The 27,244-nt window shown below is 38.5% G+C and overlaps 1 protein-coding gene across 1 annotated transcript in view; it reads right to left on the reverse strand.

The window, feature by feature from the left end:
* LOC124777398 (cadherin-86C-like) overlaps window positions 1-27,244 on the reverse strand; it is a 286,282-nt gene that overhangs the window by 117,394 nt on the left and 141,644 nt on the right. Inside the window, exon 11 of the mRNA XM_047252795.1 lies at window positions 13,622-13,780. Within this exon, the coding sequence (XP_047108751.1) occupies window positions 13,622-13,780 (159 nt within the window). The remainder of the gene's footprint in view (window positions 1-13,621; window positions 13,781-27,244) is intronic.

Here is a 27,244-nt window from a genome sequence, read left to right on the forward strand (position 1 = left end):
CAGTCTCATTACTTCATTGTCGCACCTCGTAGTCCAGCAGGAGAATCTCAGATTTAATGTAATACACCAGAATTTCGGTAGTCTTAAAAACAAGCACAATGATCTGGATATTATTGCATGTCTTGATATACCTGATATTTTAGTCATAACTGAACACTGGTACACAGAAGACCTAATTAGCATTAGTCAACCACTCTCTATGAAATTTTGTTCTGCCTTTAGTAGGAAAAACAAGGCTGGGGGTGGCATAGCAACCTTCACTGTTAAAGCAAGTAATTTCAGTGTTTTTGATGTAAGTACATTCTGCGTAGAAGGAATTACAGAATTTTCTGCAATAAATCTAAAACGGAGTGGAGAAAATATAGCAATTATTAGTGTGTATAGGCCACCTGGGGCACGCACGGATACATTTTTCAAAAATCCATCTGACTTGCTGATATATAAAGACTGTACATTTTCTAAGTTAAGTGCCCATATAAAGTTAGTTAGTTACGTGTTCCATTGATCAATAGCACAGAAAACCGTTATGATGTGGGACATTCAAATTCACAAGAAATGCGCACAGGAAACAAGTTTTTTTTTATTGTTTCTTTTTTTTTTTTTTTTTGTTTACGTTATAGTGTTATACCTAAATATTTCTGTTATCTATCACATTCCCTTAAATGGCACAAAATGCATATTTTATATCTCCAGATTTATTTACTCATATTCAAGAATTCCTCTATGGTATAGAAGGAGTTGTCAAAGAGGTATGATTTCAGTTTGTTTTTGAAACTATTACTGCTGTCTATCAGACATTTTATTTCATCTGGTAATTTATCAAAAAGTTTTATAGCAGCATTTTTTACCCCTTTCTGTGGCAAAGATAGATTAAGTAAAGGATAGTGTAGGTCTTTCTTTTTCTGGTATTGTAACCATGAATGTTGCTGTTGATTTTAAACTGGTCCATGTTGTTGGGAAAAAATTTCATTACTGAGTAAATGTACTGTGAAGCAGTTGTAAGAATTCCTAACCTTTTAAACAGATGCCCACTATGCCCGACTATGAAGCCCACACATTATTCTAACTACTTTCTTTTGAGCAGTGAATACCTTTTGCCTAAGTGTTGAGTTGCCCCAGAATATTATTCTTTATGACATCAGAGAGTGGAAGTATGCAAAGTATGTTAGCTTACATCCTCAAAATTGGCAATTATTCTGATTGAAAAAGTTGCTGAACCTAGTCGCTTTAGGAGATCCAAAATATGAGTATGCTCTACCCTGGCTACTGACTTCTTTTGATGTGTTATGTTTATTGAAGGAATTATACTTTTTGCAGCAAAAAAATCGGATGTACTGTGTTTATTCAAAGTTCAGAGAAAGTCCATTCACAGAAAACCAATTAATAACTTTTCCCAAGACCTTATTTGTATCATTTTCTATCGAACTTTCTTTTACTGGATTAATAATTATGCTTGTATCATCAGCAAACAGTGTCAGTTCAGCATCTTGTTTCACATGTGAAGGGAGGTCAAAACTTTCTGGCAGATTAAAACTGTGTGCCGGACCGAGACTCGAACTCGGGACCTATGCCTTTCATGGGTAAGTGCTCTGCCAGCTGAGCTACCCAAGCATGACTCACGCCCCGTCCTCACAGATTTACTTCTGCCAGTACCGGCAGGTGTTGATGGGGATGAAATGATGATGATAAGGACAACACAACATCCAGTCCCTGAGCAGAGAAAATCTCTGAGCCAGCTGGGAATTGAACCCGAGCTGTGAGGTATGACATTCCGTCGTGTTGATCACGCAGCTACCAGGGGCGGACATTAGATGTTGAATAGAGTATTATTGTTATTATTGCTATTATTATTATTATTTCTTTACTTTCTCAGACGTTAAGTCTGGTTAAAAATGGAAAGTGATGCGGACCTTGATCAAGCATGACTTCCTTTTAACTGTACGGTATATGTTATATTGCATTTAAGAACTTTCGGGTAATTGAACATGTATCAATAATTACGGATTTCTGTAGTTGTATATATAAGTTTGGATGTAGCTGTATTGCATTGATGTACTGGTGGATATTGTGTGGTACGACTCCTGTAGTTGATAGTATAATTGGTATAATGTCAACTTTATCCTGATGCCACATGTCCTTGACTTCCTCAGCCAGTTGGATGTATTTTTCAATTTTTTCTCCTGTTTTCTTTTGTATATTTGTATTGTATTGTATTGTATTTTTATTGATCCAGGCAATCATAGTATTGTACATATGATATTGGATAGGTCAAGAGAGCTATTTACAGTAATTTTTACAAATTGATGTTTACATTATTTTGTAGCAAGGAAATTATCTATCTTCAACAAAACAGTTAATACAAATCAAAGAGATGTAAGGTTTTTCATACAATATTGGATAGGTCAAGGGAACATATTTGCAGATAATATTTAATAAATTGATTTTACATTATTTTGCAATGAGGAAGTTAGCTATCTTTAACAAAACAGTAAATGCAAATGTTGTATGGTAAAATACAAACAGCCAATACAAATGTAATAGTAAAGTAGTCCAGTGTATTTCATAGACATGCACAGTATATAATTTTCAGACCTAATTGAACATTTATCATATTTTTTAGATTTTAACCCCTTTCAAAAAAATGATCAACTGCATAAAAGCAATGGTCCAAGAGATATTTTTTTAACTTATGTGTGAAGGCTCTTGGGTTCTTTGTTGCTTTGATTTCATTGGGTAAATTATTATACATTTTTATCCTAACATTTAAAACACTTTTTTGGTAGCAGGTAGTTCTGGACTGAATCGTATGTAGGTCAGATTGCTACCTTGTTGCATAGTTATGAATATCTCCATTGAATTTTAGTGTGTAGTCATTGTTTAACAGATATGACTTGACAAATGAGACGATATTATAAATGTAAGCAGAGGGCAGTGTCATAATGCCATTTGTTTTGAAATGTTGTCTGCATGATTCGTTATGCCTTAGATTACATATTATGCGTATTGCCATTTTTTGCATTTTGAAAATATATCTACCTCCAGGTGAGTTCCCCCAAAATATGATTCCATACTGTAATGTAGAATGGAAGTAAGCATAATATACATGTATGAGAACAGATTTTGTGACTGATTTTTTGAGTATCCTTAAAATGTAACACACAGTTGAGAGCTTCTTTGAGATATAATTTGTGTGTGTCTCCCACTTAAGATTTTCTGCAAGCCATATGCCAAGAAACTTGACAGAGTCCACACACATAAGCTCTTGGTTATTTAAAATCACATCAGGCATTTCTTGTTTTTGGGATGAGAGTCTGAAGTTGATGTAGGTTGTTTTCTGTATGTTTATAATCAGTTTGTTCTCGTTGAACCATTTGCTGAGTGACGACATAAGTGGTTTAATTTTTTGGTTGTGGTCCTCTGTATCAGTATCCATTATTAGAATACTTGTGTCATTGGCAAATAGTGTGGTATGTCCTGTAGCAAGCTTTGTGCTTATATCATCAATGTATAGCAGAAATAGTATGGGTCCCAGGATTGAGCCTTGTGGCACACCACATCTAATAGGCATTGTGTCAGAGGAGTGGACAGTAGATTGACGGGTGGTTGTATTCTTTTTTTTCAAAATTAATTTCAACTTTTTGAAATCTGTTTGACAGGTAAGATTCTAACCATTTGTTTGCAATTCCTCTTATACCTTTATTTGCTAACTTCTTAAGGAGTATGGTATGGTCAATTACATCAAACGCTTTGGATAAATCTAAAAAGATACCAGTAGTGATTTCCCTATTATCCAGTGCTTTTAAGGTTTCGTTGAGATACTCATAAATAGCTGTGGTAGTTGTCTTTTGCTTTGTAAAACCATGCTGGTGTTTTGTCAATAAGGATAGTTTATTAGTAAAGTCTTCCAATCTGGTGTAAAATAATTTTTCAAATATTTTTGACAATGAGCTGAGTTGTGCTATGGGTCGATAATTGGCTACATCATTTTTAGAGCCCTTTTTGTGAAGTGGGGTAATTTTAGAAGTCTTTGGTAGGTCAGGGAAAACTCCATTTGTAAAGGATGCATTTATTATGTGGGTTAGGGGTTCTACAATGGATTCTCCACATTTCTTTACAATTAAATCAAGAATATTGTCACTACCACTGGAGTACTTATTCTTTAGTCCTTTTATAACTGTAAGTACTTCAGGATTGGAGACTTTGTGAAGAAACATTGATGCCTGTACCGGTGCGGTTTCTATTAGCGTTTGGTGTTGAGCATTTGGTCTGTGGCAGTTGTTCTTTATCAGGTTTTCTGCTATTTTGCTAAAATAGTCATTAAAACCATTTACTATTTTTTGGGGATCTGATGTGACTTCATCATTTAGGTTTAGTTTTAATGTTTTGTTTATAACATGCTGCTTACTGTTTGTTTCATTTTTTACAACTGTCCACAAGCCTTTCATTTTATTGTTAGATTCCTTTATAAATTTATCATTGTATAATTTTTTTGCTTGTTGGACAACTTTCCTATAGATTGCAAAATAGGTCTTACAATATGGCCTAAACTGATCATCGACGTCATGGTGTTTCATGTGATTTTTTAAGTCACACTTTTTTTGGCTGGAAATCCTTATCCCTTTTGTTACCCATGAGTTTGTGTGTTTGTTTCCGATTTTCCTGGATTTCAGTGGAAATGCAGTATTGAAGTGGTGGAGAAATGTTTCATGGAAGGAATTAAATATGTAGTTTACATCATTTTCTTTATAGACCTCTGCCCAGTTTTCAGCCCTTAACAGATAGTTAAAAAGCCTTATATTATCATCATTAAATTGCCTTTGCATTTTAGTTATTGTGGGATATTGTCCTATGTAATTTAAATTCGCTGTTAGTATTTGGGCTTCATGGTCACTGTAACCTGTGCTGATGACTTCGATTGAGTGGTGCAGTTTGTCTGTGTTTATGCAAATCTGATCTAGAGCTGTTTTTGAATTTTTTGTGATCCTGGTTGGTGTGTTTACAGTTGGGGATAGGTTGAATGAATTTGTAATATTCAACAATTCGTCTTTGTTTTTTCCAGGTGTGAGGAAGTCAATATTAAAGTCTCCACTTATTAATAGATTTTTGTTTAGTGAGTGAATTTTTGTGAGTAGTGCTTCGAGGGAGTGTTTGAAGGTTTGGATATTCCATCGGGGGCTCTATATACATTCAGTATCAATAGGTTATAGTCTGTTAAGATAATTAAGGAGAATTCAAAGTCTGTTTCTATTTGCATATTATTGTACTTTGTGAGGCTTTTGTATCTTAAATATTTTTTGACATAGATTGCTGTACCACCTCCCTTACTTTTGTTCCGACAAGAATAACCAGCTAGAGTAAATTCGCCAAGTAGGTTTTTTTAAATTTTGTCTTCTGTTGACCAGTGTTCAGTAATACAGAGAACATCTAAGTGTGGCTTTGTTTTTAGGAAGAGATCTATTTCTAGTAACTTATTAAACATTGACTGCACATTATGGTGTAATATTTTAAAGGATAATAGTGACTGTTTTCCAATGGAATGATTTTTGACACCACTCACCGGGTTTTCTTGTAGTTTTGGTTCATGAAAATTTTGCTCTGCACCTGTTTTCCTTTGGTTTGCTGCTAGCAGGGAGCTACTGGGTTGTTGTATTGGGTATGGATATTTCGATTAGTTGTGTTAATTTCTTCTTTTTATTGGTGAGTATGATGTCAGGTTTGTTATGTGATGTTGTTTTATCTGCTATAATGGTTCTGTTCCAGTATAATTTGTATTCATCATTCTCCAGTGCATTTTGTGGTGCATACTTGTATGTGGGAATGTGTTGTTTTATTAGTTTATATTGTATGGCAAGTTGTTGGTGAATTATTTTTGCTACATTGTCATGTCTTCTGGGGTATTCTGTATTTGCTAATATTGTACATCCGCTTGTGATGTGATCTACTGTTTCTATTTGTTGTTTGCAAAGTCTGCATTTATCTGTTGTGGTATTGGGATCTTTAATAATATGCTTGCTGTAATATCTGGTGTTTATTGTTTGATCCTGTATTGCAATCATGAATCCTTCCGTCTCACTGTATATATTGCCTTTTCTTAGCCGTGTGTTGGATGCGTCTTGATCGATGTGTGGCTTTGTTAGATGATACGGGTGCTTGCCATGTAGTGTTTTCTTTTTCCAATTTACTTTCTTTGTATCTGTTGATGTTATGTGATCTAAAGGGTTGTAGAAGTGGTTATGAAATTGCAGTGGTGTAGCCGATGTATTTATATGAGTGATTGCTTTGTGTATTTTGCTAGTTTCTGCTTGTTCTAGAAAGAATTTTCTTAAATTGTCTACCTGTCCTTAATGTAGGTTTTTTATATCGATGAATCCCCTTCCTCCTTCCTTTCTGCTTAATGTGAATCTTTCTGTTGCTGAATCTATGTGATGTATTCTATATTTGTGGCATTGTGATCGTGTAAGTGTGTTGAGTGCTTCTAGGTCTGTGTTACTCCATTTCACTACTCCAAATGAGTAGGTCAATATTGGTATAGCATAAGTATTTATAGCTTTTGTCTTGTTTCTTGCTGTCAATTCTGTTTTCAGTATTTTTGTTAGTCTTTGTCTATATTTTCTTTTAGTTCTTCTTTAATATTTGTATTATCTATTCCTATTTTTTGTCTGTATCCTAGATATTTATAGGCATCTGTTTTTTCCATCGCTTCTATGCAGTCGCTGTGGTTATCCAATATGTAATCTTCTTGTTTAGTGTGTTTTCCCTTGACTATGCTATTTTTCTTACATTTGTCTGTTCCAAAAGCCATATTTATATCATTGCTGAATACTTCTGTTATCTTTAGTAATTGGTTGAGTTGTTGATTTGTTGCTGCCAGTAGTTTTAGATCATCCATGTATAGCAAATGTGTGATTTTGTGGGGGTATGTTCCAGTAATATTGTATCCATAATTTGTATTATTTAGCATGTTGGATAGTGGGTTCAGAGCAAGACAGAACCAGAAAGGACTTAATGAGTCTCCTTGGTATATTCCACGCTTAATCTGTATTGGCTGTGATGTGATATTATTTGAATTTGTTTGGATATTAAGTGTGGTTTTCCAATTTTTCATTACTATGTTTAGGTACTGTATCAATTTAGGATCTACTTTGTATATTTCCAATATCTGTAGTAACCATGAGTGGGGTACACTATCAAAAGCTTTTTGGTAATCAATGTATGCGTAGTGTAGTGACCTTTGTTTAGTTTTAGCTTGATATGTCACCTCTGCATCTATTATCAGTTGCTCTTTACACCCTCGTGCTCCTTTGCAACAGCCTTTTTGTTCTTCACTTATAATTTTGTTCTGTGTTGTATGTGTCATTAATTTCTGTGTAATGACTGAAGTTAATATTTTGTATATTGTTGGTAGACATGTTATGGGGAGATATTTAGCTGTGTCTGCTCGATCTGTAGGTTTCAGATAAGTTATTCCATGTGTAAGTGTATCAGGGAATGTGAATGGATCTGCAATGTAACTGTTAAATAATTTAGTTAGATGTGAATGTGTTGAGGTGAACTTCTTCATCCAGAAATTTGCTATTTTATCTTTTCCAGGGGCTTTCCAATTGTGAGTAGAATTAATTGCTTGGGTGACTTCATGTTGCAAAATTATCACTTCAGGCATTTGTGGTATCATCTTGTATGTGTCTGTTTGTGCTTGTATCCACCGTGCATGCCTGTTATGTTGTACTGGGTTTGACCATATGTTGCTCCAGAAGTGTTCCATGTCTGTTATGTTTGGTGGATTGTCTATTTTAATGTGTGTGTTATCTATTGTCTGGCAAAATCTCTTTTGGTTTGTGTTGAATGTTTGGTTTTGTTTCCTTCTATTTTCACTTTTTTTTGTATCTTCTAAGTCGTTTGGCCAATGCTTGTAATTTCTGCTTCTTTTCATCTAATTGCTCTATCGCTTCTTGTTGTGAGATTTTACCTAACCTTTTCCCTTTTTTTCTGACATTTCATTTCTTATAAATTGTGTTAGCTGTCCGATGTCTTTTCTCAGTTTTTCTATTCTGATCTGTAGCCTGTGTTGCCATGCTGGTTTTGTCGGTTTCTTCTGTGTGTTGGTTGGTTCTGATCTCTGCCTAGTGTGTATATTTAGTGTAGTGAGTGCTCCTGTATAAACAAGTAGTTGTAACTCTTCCATAGTTGTGTTTTCATTTATTTTGTTGTGTATGATTGTGTTGATAGTTTTTATTGTTGTTTCAACTTGTGGGTTATTTGGCGGTCTATGCAAGAATGGTCTAATGTCTGTATTTGTGTCTTTGTATTCTAAATATGTCAGCTGAAATTTTTCTTCTATATCTAACATGTGTGTCACTCCGTGTTCTCTTTGTGCTTGTTCTGGTGGCTATCTTAAGATTTCGTTTTCCTCTGATTGTTTAATTGATGTGTGTTGTTCTTTGTTTGTTTGCTCTGGGATGTTTGAGTCCACTACTGTATTTTCTTCTTCTTCTTCTTCTTCTTCTTCTGATTGCACATTATTTTGTTCCAGTATCTGTTGTACTTGTTGTTTGATGTTTCCTAATTCTGACTGGGGTATCCTGTTATTTTTTATTATTACAAAAATCTGATCAGCTAGTCGTTGTTCTGTTAAAAATTTTAATTCTGGCTATCTTGTAATAAATGTTGTGTATACTTGTGATTGGTATCCAGATGTGCTGGTTCCTAGGTTTGTTGCTTGGTAATAACAGAACATGAGGTGTCGATTAACTTCATCTGACCATCTCATCCTCTGTCTTTGTTTTCCTTCTAGGGTGGTCGCAGGAAGCATATCCTGCAAAACACCTCTCTTTGGATTTAAATCATTTTCCAGTTGGCTAGCAGTGTCGTTACCATTGTGGGCGGGCATAGGGTTCAAGCGTCGTCCCTGACCATAACCGCGCTTGTCCGAGGCTTCTTTAGTTCTGTCCTGAACCAATTAATCACACTAAAAGGGGGGTTACCCCTATTAGTGGTTTGTTCTTTTCGTCGCGTTTTACGACTGGCAGAACATACCGGAGGCCTATTCTTTTCCCGGGCCTCCACGGGGTTTATTATTATTATTATGTATGTTGGTTTTATGGGTGTTGAGGTGAGTGTTATTGTCATCCAGTGACAATGGAGGAGATCTGTTTTGCAGTACCTGTGCCAGTTTAAGGTGGTTAAGGGAGAATCAATCAAAATATCTAAGATATGGGTTCCACATCTGAGCACTTTGTAGCATCCCAAATAAGGAGATAGCAATGCAGGAAGTATCGTGTCATCATGCTACATCACCTGGCGACAGTGTTTGAGACCTCTATGAACGAATAATTCTGCATGGAGTGTGCTATTGGTGGAGGCATCTGTGTGTGTTGGATGTGATCCTTGATGAGTTGTACCAATTGCGGAAGATCAGACTCATTGATGTCAGTCACGAGAACAGTATAATCTGCAGGGAGTGCAAAGGTTATCAATACACAATCTGAAGGTTCTCTTTATATGTAGTCTGTGTGTCTAGTAGAACCTATGGTAGTGTTCTGGTGCATGAGCCCCCATGGCATGTGAGTGCCGCTTTCATTGTTCTATGCCACCTCTCCATCAGGCCATTGCTTTGCACATGGTAAGCAAAGTTGTGCATATGGTCAATCCTACAGAGGCTGCAAAGAGCACTGAAACTGGCTGACTCGAACTGTCTGCCCTGGCTGGTTGGGATATCATCAGGTATGCCAAGCATGCAATCCATATCTTGACAAAAGTCTGTGCAGTGGTGTCTGCTATGATATCATGGAGTCTTTCCATCAATGGCAGACAGAATGTAATGAAATTGTTTGGACTAAGGCAGTGGCCCAATGATGTCACTGAGGACATGTCTAAAACATGCTTTCAGGAAGGAAAAGTTGCCTAATATAGGTTGAGTATGACACCCAGTTGTGCCCAGTGGCAACAGTCACATTTTACATTAGGCCACACAAAACAGTCCATAATCAGCCACCAGGGTGGCTCAGGTTCTGATGCTCGTCAAATACTTCACATCACATGTTGAGGGGGACCAGTGGCCATGGTTTTCCCAGGGAGACATCACTGAGTAATGTGGTGTCAAAGCATAAGTGCATTGTTCAGTCTGAAGGCTCATATTTCCATCAGAGAGTAGTTCATTGATGGAGGGATTGTTTGTTCTTTGCAATGCATTCATAGTTGTATTGTAGAGAGATTGCAGAAAGATGTAAAAAATAATCAGATATGATATTATTGGCTCTGTGCATGTGTCGGATGTCAGTTGTGTATTGGCCAAGAAGATCCAAATAACAGAAATGACGGGGGCTGGTGTCTGTGGACAGATTGTGAAAGGCATTGATCAAGGACTTATGATCTGTAAATATTGTCACATGGCGACCTTCGATGTCTTCACTGAAATAACACAGCAGAGTAAACTGCAAGCAGCTCGTGCTCAAATGCTGAACATTTTGATTGCATGGCCAAGAGTTTGTTGGAGAAAAATTGAAGTGGTTGTCGCACACCATAAACTATGTGTTGAAGGACAGCTCTAATTTTTGTGTTGCTTTCATCCATAGTAAATGTCAATTGTACATCTGGTTGTGAGCGTGCTAACATAACAGCTTAAAGCAGGCAATTTATAGCATGGCAATACGCTTCTATCATTTCTGGGTCCAAGGTAATTTTCTTTTTCTGTGTTTGTCTTTGCCTTTCAAGGCATTTGTAGTGGGATCTGCAAGTTAGATGCCTGAGGAAGGTGGAATCGTTATAGTTCATTGTACGTTTTCAGGCAAGGAAGGCCTTGCAGGTGCAGCATACGTTCAACTGTCGGTTTGATGCCAGTGGCACTAAGAGTGTGCCCAAGGAAAGTGCTTCCATCTGCTGTAGTCGTAATTTTGCCTTGTTCATGACCACTCTGCCGTCCTGCAGTGCAACTAGCACTTGTCCTAGGTGCCAAGAGTTCTCATCTGTGGAACACAAGAATATGAGTATGTCATCAGGATATGTATAGCAGCAGGAGGAAGTGGAATAGGAGACTGCCAATGAACTGCTGCCAAGCCCGTGCAGCATTTTCAAGCCTGTACAGCATAAAGAGGTACGCAAAAAGTCCAAATGGATTTATAATCACAGTCTTTTGGATTTTGTTAGAATGCATCAGTATTTGTAGGTAGGCAAGCTTGCAATTAATCGCACTGAAGATTGTAGCACCTGCGAGGTCATGCACAAAGCCCTGTATGTTGGGAATAGGATAGCTGTTATGTACTGTTTAGAATTAACCCTCTAACCATTGCGCAATCTGGAACAAGCTTGATTCTGGAGACTGAGGGATTACCTGAAGGGCAAATAATTCCTACTTGAAGGAGATTGTTAACTACAGCTTTTGCAATTTGCAGATCCACTGGGGCTAACCATTGTGGTTTATGTTGAACTGGGGGTCCATCTGTGGTTACTATGCAATATATAGCTCTGTCACGGGTAGCACAGGTGTGTGCATATATGCTTGAGGTGGCAGGGTTGGGAGCACTGTTAACAGACACTGCACTCTGCAATTTACTGACCTTGTGGTGACTCTGGCAGCCAGCACCATCTGTATTGGCATGGTGTGTACTGGGGTGGAAGCATGTCTGCACATCGGAGGCAGCACTGTGTCCAGCTGTTTGTTGTCTGCCATGGAGAGCTGCTTGTGTGCTGCTGCTATAGCCATGGTGCATGGTGGCAGCAGCAAAGTGACATTAAAGCTTGACATTTTCTATCCGGAGTTACTGTATCCGTGTGTTACCTGAGGTCATGGATGGAGTGATCGAGGGTGAGTGCACCAGGCACCAGTTTTGGAGGCATGGAAAGGGTGGAGATAGTTTGAACTCATTCACCTGAGATGTGGTGAATGAGTGTGGACTGTAAGACATCATGAGAGAGCTGCTGATGTCATAAAAAGTTCATTCCGATGACTGGTTCTACCATGGCAGCCACCAGGAAAGTCCACGGACACTGGAGTTTGTACAAGAGTTGCATGGTGTGTGCAATGGTGCTGTATACACTAATGTTGGAGTCATTAGCAGCCTAGAGCATGAGGGCAGTCATAGGCATGAAAGTTGGAGTGGAAGAGTGTGGAAGTGAGCTAACATCAGAGTCTGTGAAAATTAGGAGATATTGGTTTGATGCTTTGTTCAAGACAAAGAGATGTCCATGAGCAACAGCTGAGACAAGGATACATGTGTTGGATGTTCTGGTGGATTGTAGGCAACTTGGTGAGGCATCGCAGGCTACTTTGACCTGCTTGTGGAGTTTAGTTATCTGCAAGGGTCTCGACATTTGTGTGCCGCGTCACAGAATTGCATATGATACAAGCAGGGAGTAGAACCTAGAGCCTGTGTGGGTTATGTGACATTATTGGCATGTGTAGCTCTGGGCACCAGTGTGCTTTGCTGTACAGACAGCGAGGAGTGCTGCAGTCTGCCATGATTGTGGCCCTTTGTTCCCAGTCAGCTGAATTCATGTGGCATGGGGGCTGCTGTGTGTATTGTTGAATCTAACATTGTGCCATGTTACTTTTAGCCTATAGTGAATGAGAGTGAACATTCTGTCAGCCATAGCCAAGCACCATCTGGTTGGCTCTGTCTCATTCACACTCACAGTGAGCTGTAAGTCTGTTGATAGCATGATCAACCACAGCACTCACAGCATGGCATATTATTCTTGGCTTGGAAAAGTGATATTTTGATCTGAGCACCACCCGAATAAGTGAATTTACCAGTGATCACGGAATGTCAGTGAAGTGTGTGAGGCAAGATGATGTAGTTGGTCATTGCATGGCAAATTGCAAATGTTGAAATAGTTTGTGTGAAAGACGCGGGTGACATGAACACGGCATTGCAGAGATGATTAGAATTGAGAAAGCACTCAAAGGAGACTAGAATTCACTGTATTTAAGTCAGTTGATGGGTTCATCATATGTCACCACTGTTGATGCAGTGTCGTGCCGCTGTTGGCTAGCTGTAATGAAAACAGATTATTCGTACACTCTGTTTTCACAGTCAGATTCACACACTGTCCGCACTGATTCTGCGCTGCAGTCCTGTGAGCAGTGTCTGTTGACATAGGTACAGTGCTGGTGATGAGATGTATGATGGCTACATTGTTACTGCATAGTAAGAACTATCAGATTTTGAGACAAATTTGCATGTATTTGTGGTTGACAGGGGGTCACCAATGTAGGAAGTGAGATATTGCAGTGGTAGTAAGCCACTGATGGAGACAACACACCTGGCTCACAACAATACTCTTTATTAAAAAGAGCACTAGTACAGATTGCCCTTCAATTGCATTGTCCAGCTTGCACCCCAGTCATCTCCCCTGTCCCAAAGAGCTTCGAGTGCCCCACAATATATGCAGAATGGCAGGCTTTGTAACCAACAAAGAGATGCTTTGTAAGAATATATAAAAATAACGCAAACTTGCAAGGCAGAAAAATCAGTCATTAAAAGCAGACAACTATGGTGAGTGATAGAACTGATGATGCACATGATGCAAAACTGAAGCACCAAGTTGGTGCAATTTTCCAGTTATAAATTTATGTATTACTACTACTGTTAAAGCTGTAACATTTGTTTCTTTGCATTGCACTTACCTGAGTTAGTAAGAACCCTGCAGATATATTTTCCATCACCACTGCCTGGTATTCTGCTTTGTCAAACACAGGAGCATTGTCATTAACATCATTGAGAAATACAGTGACTTCTGCCGAACTAGATAATGATTCATCTGGTCCCAGCTGATGGGCTATGATCTAGAAAATGAAATACACATTAGTACAAAAGATCATTGTAGTACTAATTAACTTGTATTGCAATACTTCTTGAAAATTTATATTCCAGTTGAATAAAGTATTCTAATTTACACAGTAAAAAGTTAGTCAAATGAACACAGAAACTGAACCTTATTCAAGAAGTAGCATTTTCTTCCATAGTGACTTGTTATTATATGCCATATGTATTTGTCATAAAGCCCCCATGAACCATGCACCTTGCCATTGATGGAGTGGCTTGTGTGCTTCGGCAGAACAGATAGTTAAACCGTTGGTGCAGTCACAGTGGTAGGGTATCCGTTGAGATGCCAGACAGACATGTGGTTCCTGAAGAGGGGCAGTGGCCTTTATAGTAGTTACAGGGTCAACAGTCAGGATAATTGATTGCTCTGGCCTTTTACATCAACCAAAAGGTCATGCTGTGCTGGTACTGCAAATGGCTGAAAGCAAGGGGAAACTACAGCCATAATTTTTCCTGAGGGCAGGCTGCTCTACTGTATGGTTAAATGATGATGGTGCCTTCTTCAGTAAAATTCAGTAAAATATCACAGAAGTAAAATGGTCCCCTATTTGAATCTCCAGGCAGGGGATAGTCAGGAGGATGTTGTCATCAGAAAAAAAAAAAAACAAAAAAAAAAAAAAACACTGGGGTTCCACAGATTGGAGCGTCAATTGTTAAAACTCTTAATTGGGCAGGTAAGTTAAAAAATTTAAAAAGGGAAATGGATAGGTTGAAGTTAGGTATTGTGGAGGAGAATAATGGGTTATATATAAAGTCAAATAGGGGTAATGCAGGAGTGAGTTTAATAAAGAATAAGAAAATAGAAATGCAGGTGAGCTACTATGAAAAGCATAGTAAACGCATTATCATCGCCAATAGACACGAAGCCTCACCTACCACAAAAGTACAAGTTTATATGTTAAATATCTCTGCAGATGATCAAGAAGTTGAAGAAATGTATGATGAGATAAAAGAAATTATTCAGATAGTTAAAGGAGATCAAAATTTAATTGTGATGGGGGACTGGAATTTTATAGTAGGAAAAGAAAGAGAAGGAAAAATAGTAGGTGAATATGGACTGGGGGAAGCAATGAAAGAGGAAGCATCTGGTAATATTTTCAACAGAGCATCACTAACACTTGATTTATGAATCACAAAAAAAGGTTGTATATAAAAACAAAGATGAGGTGACTTACCGAACAAAAGCGCTGGCAGGTCGATAGACACACAAACAAACACAAACATACACACAAAATTCAAGCTTTCGCAACAAACTGTTGCCTCATCAGGAAAGAGGGAAGGAGAGGGGAAGACGAAAGGAAGTGGGTTTTAAGGGAGAGGGTAAGGAGTCATTCCAATCCCGGGAGCGGAAAGACTTACCTTAGGGGGAAAAAAGGACAAGTATACACTCGCACACACGCACATATCCATCCACACATACAGACACAAGCCATAAAAAAAGGTTGTATACATTGAAAACACCTGGAGACATCAGATGTCTCAGATTGATTATATAATGCAAGACAGAGATTTTGGAACCTGATTTTGAAGTGTAAGGCATTTTCAGGGATAAATGTGTACTCTGACCACAAGGTTATGAACTGTAGATTAAAATTGAAGAAAATGCAAAAAGTTAGGAAATTAAGGAGATGGGACCTAGACAAGTCAAAAGAACCGGATGTTGTTAAGAATTTCAGGGGGAGCATTTGGCAATGGTTGACTAGAACAGGGGGCAGGAATACAGTAAAAGATGAATGGGTAGATTTGACAGATGAAATAGTGAAGGCAACAGAGGACCAAGTAGGTAAAAAGACAAGGCCTAGTAGAAATCCTTGGATAACACAGGAGATACTGTATTGAACTAATGAAAGGAGAAAATACAGGGTGTACCAAACAGAATCATTTGATTTGGCACATCTGTACTTCTCAAGTTAATAAATATATACAATGAATTTTGTTTCTTAATGGATGGGAAACACAAAAAGTTTTTTTTCACACTTTTTCGTAGGTGTTCAATATGCCCCCCCCCCCCCCCCCCCCCTGAGATGTACGGCGTATGTCAGTGCGGTATTCAAATTTTTCTCACACTGCAGAGAGCATGTCTTGAGTTGCAGCTTCCACAGCTGCTGTTATGCAAAGTCTCAGTTCATTCATTGTTGTTGGTAATGGAGGCACATAAACACAATTCTGTATAAAACCCCACAAGAAATAATCACATACAGTCAGGTCCATTGACCTTGGAGGCCAATAATGTAAGGCTGAATCATTTGGGCCACTGTGACCGACCCATCATTCAGTAATCCTTTGATTTAAAAATTCCCACTCTTCCAGATGCCAGTATAGTGGTGCACCACCCTATTTGTAAATGAAGTTATTCGAATCAGTCTCCAACTGTAGGAAAAGAAAGTTCTCAAGCATATCGAAATATGTGTTTCCTGTAACAGTGTGCTCGGCAAAGAAAAATGGAACATATATCTTTTTCCAAGAAACTGCACAAAACATATTAAATTTTGGAGAGTCCCTCTCATGTTACACAACTCCATGTGGTTGTTCTGTACCCCATATTCTCACATTATGATAGTTCACCTTTCCATTTAAATGGAAAATTGCCTGGTTACTAAACACTAATCACGAAAGAAACCTGTCATCTTCCATCTTGCCAAGAACGAAAGTACATAACCCCACACCTTGTTGTCTGTCACTTTCACAAAGACCTTGCAGCAGCTGAATTTTGTATGGTTTCATGTATAAACGTTTGACGCAACACACACCAGCGGACATTGGGGGCACACTGAGCAGTCGAGCTGTATGGCGAACAGATTTCTGCAGACTCATTGTGAAACTATGGCGGATGTGTTTGACATCTGTGTCAGACACTTGGGAATGGCCTGGCGATTTGCCTTTACACAAACAACCTGCTTCTCAGAATTTTTCATGCCTTTGTTTAATACTCTGTGCTGTAGAATTATCCACACCATAGCCAGTATGAAAGTCACACTAGACAGCTATTACTGACCCGCATTGCGCAAAACATAGAACACAAAATGCTTTCTGTTGTCCCGACACCATTTATACTAGAACTGAAATGGATGCACACTGCTGCTACCTAGTGGGAACCATGTAGAACTTGAGAGTTTGCTCTTTCAAATAGTACATTGTTCGCATACCTGTCTCAAACAACATAATGGTTATGATTTTTTAAAATCTGATGTTTTTTTATACACCCTGTATAAAAATGCAGTTAATGTGAAGTAGGCAAAAGGGAATAGAAACATATAAAAATGGGATTGACAGGAGATGCAAAATGGCTAAGCAGGAAGGCTAGAGGGCAAATGTAAGATTTAGAAGCATGTATCACTAGGGGGAGACAGACACCACCCACTGGAACTTTAAAGAGGCCTTTGGAGGAAACAGAAGGAGCTGTATGAATATCAAGAGCTCAGATGAAAGACCAGCCCTATGCAAAAAAAGGGACACTGAAAAGAGGGAGGAGAGTACAGAAGGTCTATACAAGGACAACAAACTTGAACACAGTATTACAGAAATGGAAGATGACATAGTTGAAGATGAGATGGTAGAAATGATACTGTGAGAAGGACTCGACAGAACACTGAAAGACCCGATTTGAAACAAGGCCCCAGAAGTGCACAACATACTGTCAGAACTTTTGATAGGCTTGGGAGAGTCAGCCATGGCAGAACTCTTCCATCTGGTGTGCAAGATGTCAAACTACCATCAGAATTCAAGAATAATGTAATAATTCCAATTTTAAAGAAAGCACTTGTTGACACGTGTGAAAATTACCACACTATCAGTTTAATAAGTCATGGTTGCAAAATAATAACAAATTCTTTACAGAAGAATGGAGAAGCTGGTAGAAGCCAACCTTGGGGAAGATCAGTTTGGATTCCAGAGAAATCTAGAAACACGTGACGCAATACTGACACTGTGACTTATCTTAGAAGATAAGTTAAGGAAAAGCAAACCTATGTTTATTGTATTTTGCGGGCTATAAAACACTACAGATTATAAGATGCACCTTTTTTAAGCAGTTTTTTAAAATAACATTTTTACCATTTTAATTATTGAGCTGCAAAGCCAGACTAAAAAAAAAAGTTATTAGTTTATAAAACTGAGCTGACCTTAAAATCTCTTAAAATCACCATCTGAACTTTCTTTTTCTTTCTCCTCTTCATCATCATCATTATCCTATTCATATTTAAGATGGCCTTCACTGACATCGAGAGTGTTACTTATGCCGACTTCTCGCTCTCTTACTCTAGACCATGACTGTTTTATCCACTGACACACTTGTTTGATTGTAGGTCATTTTAAAGCTCCCTTTGGTGTGAACTCATGTTGGGTTTCATCCATCATCCATTTGTTCCATTCCTCTCTTATATACGCTTTAAATGGTTAATTTATTGAGACATCAAGAGGTTGTGATTGTGAAGTAAGTCCTTGTAAAATAACAGCAAGCTCTGTATTTCCCTGTCTCAATTTCTCTATCACAGAATTTTTCATATGACATCTTATGGTACCAGAAACAAGATGGCGCTGGGTAAAAGTGTACAAATCGCCGATCCTGCAGCTCCAATGAATTTCGACCATAATAAGTGCAAAATATGTTCAAAAAAAGTTATACGAGGTATTCTGTGTACCACAAAAATATGCCAAAGTTAGCCTGAACTACTTTAACAGTGAAGATCAGTGGACATGCCGCCAATGCATCATACTAGCTATCAAATCCAAAGTAAACAATAGGGGAGAGTGGGGCACTATGAACCACGGGGCACAATGAATCAGGTAGCTTAATTTCAGTATAAGGTGGTAAATTATTTTTTCCTCTGTGCATGTGTTGTCAGTACTGCTCTACTGACATCCACTTGTTTTCTGGAGGATCTAGTTCCCGCCATTAGTGTTGTGCTGGTGATATGTTAGTTTCGTAACAGTGAGGTAATTTTTGGAGACATAGATAGATCGAATTTTGTTCAATCCTTTGTCACCAAATTTTAGAGAAAGTAAGTCATTGTAACAATACCAATACTGTATTTTAATGATATAGATCTTCAAATATTAACAATGTTCATACATAACCTCACATGAGCTTTGTTTGAAATATGTACCAAGCTCTCCTGGGGCACAATGAGCCATGGTTCATTGTGCCCCAGGGTGGTCCATTGTGCCCCAGGAATCTTTTAATTGTCCAATACAAGCACTCTCTGTACTGAGTTTCCTTAGCATGGGTAAAAACACATGTGTAGGTATTTAAGGCTTTTAAATTACAAACGTTCAGCAGTCCTGGTTTATATTATCAGGTTTGGAGATGGTTCGTTCATAACACAGGAAGACGGACAGAGGTACAACTGACCACGATGTTATGCAAGAAGCTGTACAGGATGTTCTTAATAAGGGCATGGCAGTTCGCCAAGCAGCTAAATCTCATTCAATACCTTACCTTACTCTTCGACGATATGTTCAAAACATTAAATGGGGTTCCAGTGAAAGATTGACACCAAACTATGACAATCATAAGATGTTTTGTGTGGAGCAGGAGAAAGAACTAGTGGAGTATTTGTTGCGTTCTTCTAAGATATGCTTTGGTGTTGACACTAAAATATGCAGGTGCTTGGTAAGTGAGCTAGCCTTGAAAAATGATCTGAAATGTCCTGAGAACTGGATGAAGGGAATGGCTGGTATAGACTGGTTCTATGGGTTCATGAAACGAAATCCAAGTTTAAGTATCCGAACCCCAGAGGGCTGCAGCTTATCCAGAGCAACATCCTTTAATCGGTATACTGTTTCGAATTTCTTCAAAAACTTGAATGACCTTTGCCGGAGATACCCTACTTTCGCTGATGGTACTAGGGTTTTCGGTCTGGATGAAACCAGTATCTCAACTGTACCAGATAGGCTTCCAAAGGTAGTGGCACAAAAGGGAAGTAAACAGATTTCTCAAGCTACTAGTGGAGAACGTGGTGTCTTAGTGACCACCTGTTGCAAAATCAGTGCAGGAGGTACTTCCCTGCCACCAGCAATGATATTTCCTCGAGTACATTTTAAACAACATATGATAAGTAATACACCAACAGGCACCCTGGGGTTAGCAACAAAGACAGGCTGGATGAATAGTGAACTTTTTGTGGATGTCATGAAACATTTCATCCACAAATCCAGTAGTAGCCAAGACAATGCTGCGCTTCAAATTTTAGACAATCATGAAAGCCATCTGTCAATTGAGGTAATAGATGTAGCAAAAGCTAATGGGGTGGTTATGCTAACTATACCCCCACATACCTCAAACAAACTGCAGATTCTAGATGTGGGAGTGTTCTCTTCATTCAAGGGAACTTATTACTCAGCATTAAATTCAAAACTCATACACAGGAAAGCCACTTCTCTCACTATTTATGATGTAGCTGCATGTGTTAGAATTGCTCATGACAGACCAATGGTACCCACTAACATATGTTCAGCTTTCAAGAAATGTGGAATATTTCCATTTGATGAAGACATCTTTACTGACGAAGACTTTATGGTCAGCAAAGTAACAGACAGGGTCGTGGAGGCAAACAGAACAACTTCAGATCTTAATTCTCTCCATCATATCAAGGATGCACAATCTGCAGGACAAGCCTCAGTCAATGTCAGCCCGTCACTAGATCTGCAGTGATAAGGACCATCTGCAGTGCTTAACACCCAAACAGCTTTTCCTCATGGAGTTTCTCTTGAAATAATTCAAGGATATCCAAAAGCAGAGAACAGAAAGAAGAACAATAAATGTAAGAGAGGACGAAGTTTAATTGCAACTGATACATCGGAGAAAGATTTGTTGCTAGCCACAAAACATCCCAATAACAAGGTCAACTGGAAGCTTTATGAGCAGGAATCAGATGACGACTTTAGTGAGGCGCATTATGAAGAGAGCGATGCCAACGTGGATATGTCTGGTGAATCTGAGTACAACGATGAAGACTTGGACAAATTACCAGAAATAGATGATTTCGTTTTGAACAAATTTGAACTGAAAAACAAAACGTCGGTTTACTATGTGGGGAAGATTTGAGAACGAAGGATGATGCTGGAGATTATCAGGTATCATTTTTGAGAATAAGGTCAAAAAGGGGAGGGAAGTTATATTTTCTTCAGGTAAAGGATGAATGAAGATTAGATTAGATTAGATTTACTTTCACTCCAATTGATCCGTAGTGAGGAGGCCCTCCAGGATGTGGAACATGTCAGAAAAACAACAATACACGACAAATATTTACAACTAAGACAAGTAAGCTAATGTACCATTCCACAGGTCCCAAGTGGAATGATCGTCATTTTTTAATGAACACTAAGAGTCATTTTACAAATACTAATGCACTGTATTTAAAATAAAAAATTTTATTATTTATTTATAAGGTAATAAACATGTAATACAACTACTGTAATATTTATTTACAATGAACACATTACTGCACTGAAATGGTGCAGAAGTTAGGTTATACTTACACACACACACACACACACACACACACACACACACACACAAATTTTCAATGAACACATTACTGCACTGAAATTGTGCAGAAGTTATGTTGTACTTATATACTTGGTTTTACTAAGAAATTCAATTCATCAATGGAGTAGAAGGAGTTGGCCACCAATAAATCCTTTAGGCTTCTCTTAAACTGAATTTCATTGGTTGTTAAGCTTTTTATGACTGCTGGCAAGTTATTGAAAATAAATTGAAAAAGCTTTTGTTTCAGCTAGCAACATGTTTTACATGCTCCCATGACCTGCTACTGATTGTGTAACAAAGAGACAAAAATTACATTTCAAATTTGGAATTAGCTACGAGTCCACTGATGTCCGGTAATTCCAAAATAAGTTACATGATTGTGTGCCTATAGATTTAATTATATGATTCACATGTGGAATATATGTTAACATTATGTTTAAAATACATTTACACTTACTTTGTATGCTAAATAGGTTCTTTCAATGAACCTGTTTAAAGTGGTTCATTGTACCCCACATGCGGGGTACAATGAACCAGTTACCAAATTTTCTTCGAAGGCGTGCAGCTAAGAAAACAATTAATGGCAATGCAATCATATAAGGCCATTTGATACTTGAATGATTAAACTGTAGCATCTGTAAATCACAACTCTGTAATAAAATTATTGGATGAGTAACACGGAGAAATATTTTCTATGGTTCAATGTGCCCCACTCTCCCCTACTCTAAAAATGCAGGATCACACAATTATGTCATTGAAACAAGAAATAATGGTCCTCAGCCTCAAGCATGAAAGCCTACTGATGAAGTATCACGAACTATTAGTGAAGTGTAATGAACCTGAACTGACAGTAACCAATAAACCCATGAACAATGAACTCGTTATCCGTGCCCTGAACGTAAATATCGGTAACAAAAACTGGCGTTTGATGGGACAGCGTACTATGAGAAATAGTCAAGCTGTAAATCATGCTCAGAATGCAATGCTGAATTCTAACAGAAATCGTGTGTTATCTAGTGCCACATGTGATTGTAGCCCTGTACAATCTGTAATGTAAACAATATGCCACAGAAAAGATTTTACACAAAGATTAACCCAAAGTGAACAATCCACCACACAGTGTATGAGTAATCTGCCAGTGAACATAATTGCTCAAGCACCAGTATATGTGCAGGACGAAAACAAAAGAAATTCCAGAAGGTTACACAGCAAGAAAATCTCGGAAAAAATGAAACTACTAATATTAAGTGACAGTTGTGGAAGGGATAGTGCTCAAACACTGCAAGACAAACTAGGGCCCTCATACCAGGTAACAAGCATAGTAAAACCTGGCGCTCCACTAAAAGAGGCAGTAAAAAATGCAGAAAATTTGACAAGAAGCTTCAGTACACATGATACTTTGATTGTAATTGGGAGGGGGGGGGGGGAGAGGGGGTTCTAACAACACAGACAAACCTCTTGATCTAATGATGAAACATGTGGTATAACCATTGGAACCAATACTCACTCTAAGTCACAAAATTAATATCATTATCCATCCTATACCCAGGAGATATGATGTTCATAATTTAAATAGTAAAATTAATACTGCAAACCTCCACCTGATGTTGTTGTTGTTGTGGTCTTCAGTCCTGAGACTGGTTTGATGCAGCTCTCCACCCTACTCTATCCTGTGCAAGGTTATTCATCTCCCAGTACCTACTGCAGCTACATCCTTCTGAATCTGCTTAGTGTATTCATCTCTTGGTCTCCCTCTTCGATTTTTACCCTCCATGCTGCCCTCCAATACTAAATTGGTGATCCCTCTATGTCTCAGAACATGTCCTACCAACCAAGCCCTTCTTCTAGTCAAGTTGTGCCACAAACTTCTCTTCTCCCCAGTCCTATTCAACACTTCCTCATTAGTTATGTTATCTACCCATCTAATCTTCAGCATTCTTCTGTAGCACCACATTTTGAAAGCTTCTATTCTCTTCTTGTCCAAACTATTTATCATCCATGTTTCACTGCCATACATGGCTACACTCCACACAAATACTTTCAGAAACGACTTCCTGACATTTAAATCTATACTCGATGTTAACAATTTTCTCTTCTTCAGAAACGCTTTCCTTGCCATTGCCAGTCTACATTTTATATCCTCTCTACTTCGACCATCATCAGTTATTTTACTCCCCAAATAGCAAAACTCCTTTACTACTTTCAGTGTCTCATTTCCTAATCTAATTCCCTCAGCATCACCCGACTTAATTTGACTACATTCCATTATCCTCGTTTTGCTTTTGTTGATGTTCATCTTATACCCTCCTCTCAAGACACTGTCCATTCCATTCAACTGCTTTTCCAAGTCCTTTCCTGTCTCTGACAGAATTACAATGTCATCGGCGAACCTCAAAGTTTATATTTCTTCTCCATGGATTTTAATACCTACTCTGAACTTTTGTTTTGTTTCCTTTACTGCTTGCTCAATATACAGATTGAATAGCACCGGGGAGAGGCTACAACCCTGTCTCACTCCCTTCCCAACCACTGCTTTCCTTTCATACCCCTCGACTCTTATAACTGCCATCTGGTTTCTGTACAAATTGTAAATAGCCTTTCGCTCCCTGTATTTTACCCCTGCCACCTTCAGAATTTGAAAGAGAGTATTCCAGTCAACATTGTCAAAAGCTTTCTCTAAGTCTACAAATGCTAGAAATGTAGGTTTGCCTTTCCTTAATCTTTCTTCTAAGATAAGTCGTAAGGTCACTATTGCCTCACGTGTTCCAATATTTCTACGGAATCCAAACTGATCTTCCCCGAGGTTGGCTTCTATCTGTTTTTCCATTCGTCTGTAAAGAATTTGCATTAGGAATTTGCAGCTGTGACTTATTAAACTGATAGTTCGGTAATTTTCACATCTGTCAACACCTGCTTTCTTTGGGATTGGAATTATTATATTCTTCTTGAAGTCTGAGGGTATTTCGCCTGTTTCATACATCTAGCTCACCAGATGGTAGAGTTTTGTCAGGACTGGCTCTCCCAAGGCTGTCAGTAATTCTAATGGAATGTTGTCTACTCCCAGGGCTTTGTTTCGACTCAGGTCTTTCAGCACTCTGTCACACTCTTCATGCAGTATCATATCTCCCATTTCATCTTCATCTACATCCTCTTCCATTTCCATAATATTGTCCTCAAGTACATCGCCCTTGTATAGACCCTCTATATATGCCTTCCATCTTCCTGCCTTCCCTTCTTTGCTTAGAACTGGGTTTCCATCTGAGCTCTTGATATTCATACAAGTGGTTCTCTTTTCTCCAAAGGTCTCTTTAATTTTCCTGTAGGCAGTATCTATCTTACCCCTAGTGAAATAAGCCTCTACATTCTTACATTTGTCCTCTAGCCATCTCTGCTTAGCCATTTTGCACTTCCTATCGATCTCATTTTTGAGACGTTTGTATTCCTTTTTGCCTGCTTCATTTACTGCATTTTTATATTTTCTCCTTTCATCAATTAAATTCAGTATTTCTTCTGTTACCAAGGATTTCTACTAGCCCTCGTCTTTTTACCTACTTGATTCTCTGCTGCCTTCACTAATTCATCCCTCAGAGCTACCCATTCTTTTCTACTGTATTTCTTTCCTCCATTCCTGACAATTGTTCCCTTATGCTCTCCCTGAAACGCTGTACAACCTCTGGTTTAGTCAGTTTATCCAGGTCCCATCTCCTTAAATTCCCACCTTTTTGCAGTTTCTTCAGTTTTAATCTACAGTTCATAACCAATAGGTTGTGGTCAGAGTCCACATCTGCCCCTGGAAATGTCTTACAATTTAAAACTTGGTTCCTAAATCTCTGTCTTACCATTATATAATCTATCTGATACCTTTTAGTATCTCCAGGGTTCTTCCATGTATGCAACCTTCTTTCATGATTCTTGATCCAAGTGTTAGCTATGATTAAGTTATGCTGTGTGTAAAATTGTACCAGGCGGCTTCCTCTTTCATTTCTTAGCCCCAATCCATATTCACCTACTATGTTTCCTTCTCTCCCTTTTCGTACTGTCGAATTCCAGTCACCCACGACTATTAAATTTTTGTCTCCCTTCATTACCTGAATAATTTCTCTTATCTCATCATACATTTCATCATTTTCTTTGTCATCTGCAAAGCTAGTTGGCATATAAACTTGTACTACTGTAGCAGGCGTGGGCTTCGTGTCTATCATAGCCACAATAATGCGTTCACTATGCTGTTTGTAGTAGCTTACCGGTACTCCTATTTTTTTATTCATTATTAAACCTACTCCTGCATTACCCCTATTTGATTTTGAATTTACAACCTTGTATTCACCTGACCAAGAGTCTTGTTCCTCCTGCCACTGAACTTCACTAATTCCCACTATATATAAATTTAACCTATCCATTTCCCTTTTTAAATTTTCTAACCTACCAGCCCGATTAAGGGATCTGACATTCTACGCTCCAATCCGTAGAACGCCAGTTTTCTTTCTCCTGATAACGACGTCCTCTTGAGTAGTCCCCACTCGTAGATCTGAATGGGGGACCATTTTACCTCTGGAATATTTTACCCAAGAGGACGCCATCATCATTTAATCATACAGTAAAGCTGCATACCCTCGGGAAAAATTACGGCTGTAGTTTCCCCTTGCTGAAAGCAGTACCAGAACAGCAAGGCCATTTTGGTTAGTGTTACAAGGCCAGGCAATGACTGAAAAGGCTGCTGCCCCTCTTCAGGAACCACACGTTTGTCTGGCCTCTCAACAGATACCCCTCCATTGTGGTTGCACCTACAGTATGGCTATCTGTATCGTTGAGGCACACAAGCCTCCCCACCAACGGCAAGGTCCATGGTTCATGGGGGGGCTCCACCTGATACAAGCACTGAATTTAGCTAAACATGTGTACAAAAAAGAATTACTGTGAACTTTGAAATAGAGAGACTAGCCAGAAACCACTTCACAACACATGGTTTCCACCTAAATAAATGTGGCAAGGAGATTATCTGTAATAGACTGGCCTTCCTGACGACTATGGGAGACAATAAGAAAACAAAAGTAAGATTCTGTAAACAGATGCTCATAAGCAAATGGATCAAGACAAGCAAGATGGGAAATAAAAAAGAGTAATAGTGGCCATACTGTGCAGTAGACAAATGGATCACGAAGTCACAGAAATGAAACACAAACCCCCTGACCCCTAAAAAAGGTCAGGAACCTGAAAGGATCAATAATGTGATGGTGAAAATTATTGAGACAGCCCTCCAGAATGACAATGTGACGCCTCAGCAGTGTGATGTGCATGTGGATAGTTTTCAGGACCACCTGGAGGATGAGTCAGCTGCCAAGGATGACCAACAGACCCAGCACAACTGCTCGGAAGTCATCATATCTGGAATACAGCACATTTTAAAATAAAGGTTAGTGACACAGCAGATATGACTTCGAGCTCTCTGAGTAAACCCCACTCAGAACTGAAAATCTATTATCACAATGTCCAATCCTTAAGCAACAAAATTGATGACTTAAGCATTTTGCTGACCAGTCAACTCAGTGATACCTCAGTAGTACACCTAGCAGAGCACTGGCTCTGCACTGATGTAGTTAAGTTAATCTCACTACCAAATTTCAAATTGTGTGAACACTGCTCCAGATCAAATGATGGACATGGTGGGGTTGCCATCTTCATAAAACAACACACTGAATATAGCCCACTTCGTACCCTAAAGGAAATAGAAACAGACAAGATCTTTGGATGTGCAGCCATAAAGCTTATCATCTAAATCTAATTGTAGCTACAATTTACCATCCCCCCTCCAGTAGTATTAATGATTTTCTGTTACAAATGGACTTGTTTCTATCCAAAATAAGTCAGTGGAAACAGGATGTAATTATATGTGGTGACTTTAATATAGACTTTCTCACCCACAACAGAAACAGGG

This window comes from Schistocerca piceifrons, chromosome 1 (assembly GCF_021461385.2).
Source record: "Schistocerca piceifrons isolate TAMUIC-IGC-003096 chromosome 1, iqSchPice1.1, whole genome shotgun sequence".
In the NCBI taxonomy this organism is placed as follows: domain Eukaryota; kingdom Metazoa; phylum Arthropoda; class Insecta; order Orthoptera; family Acrididae; genus Schistocerca; species Schistocerca piceifrons.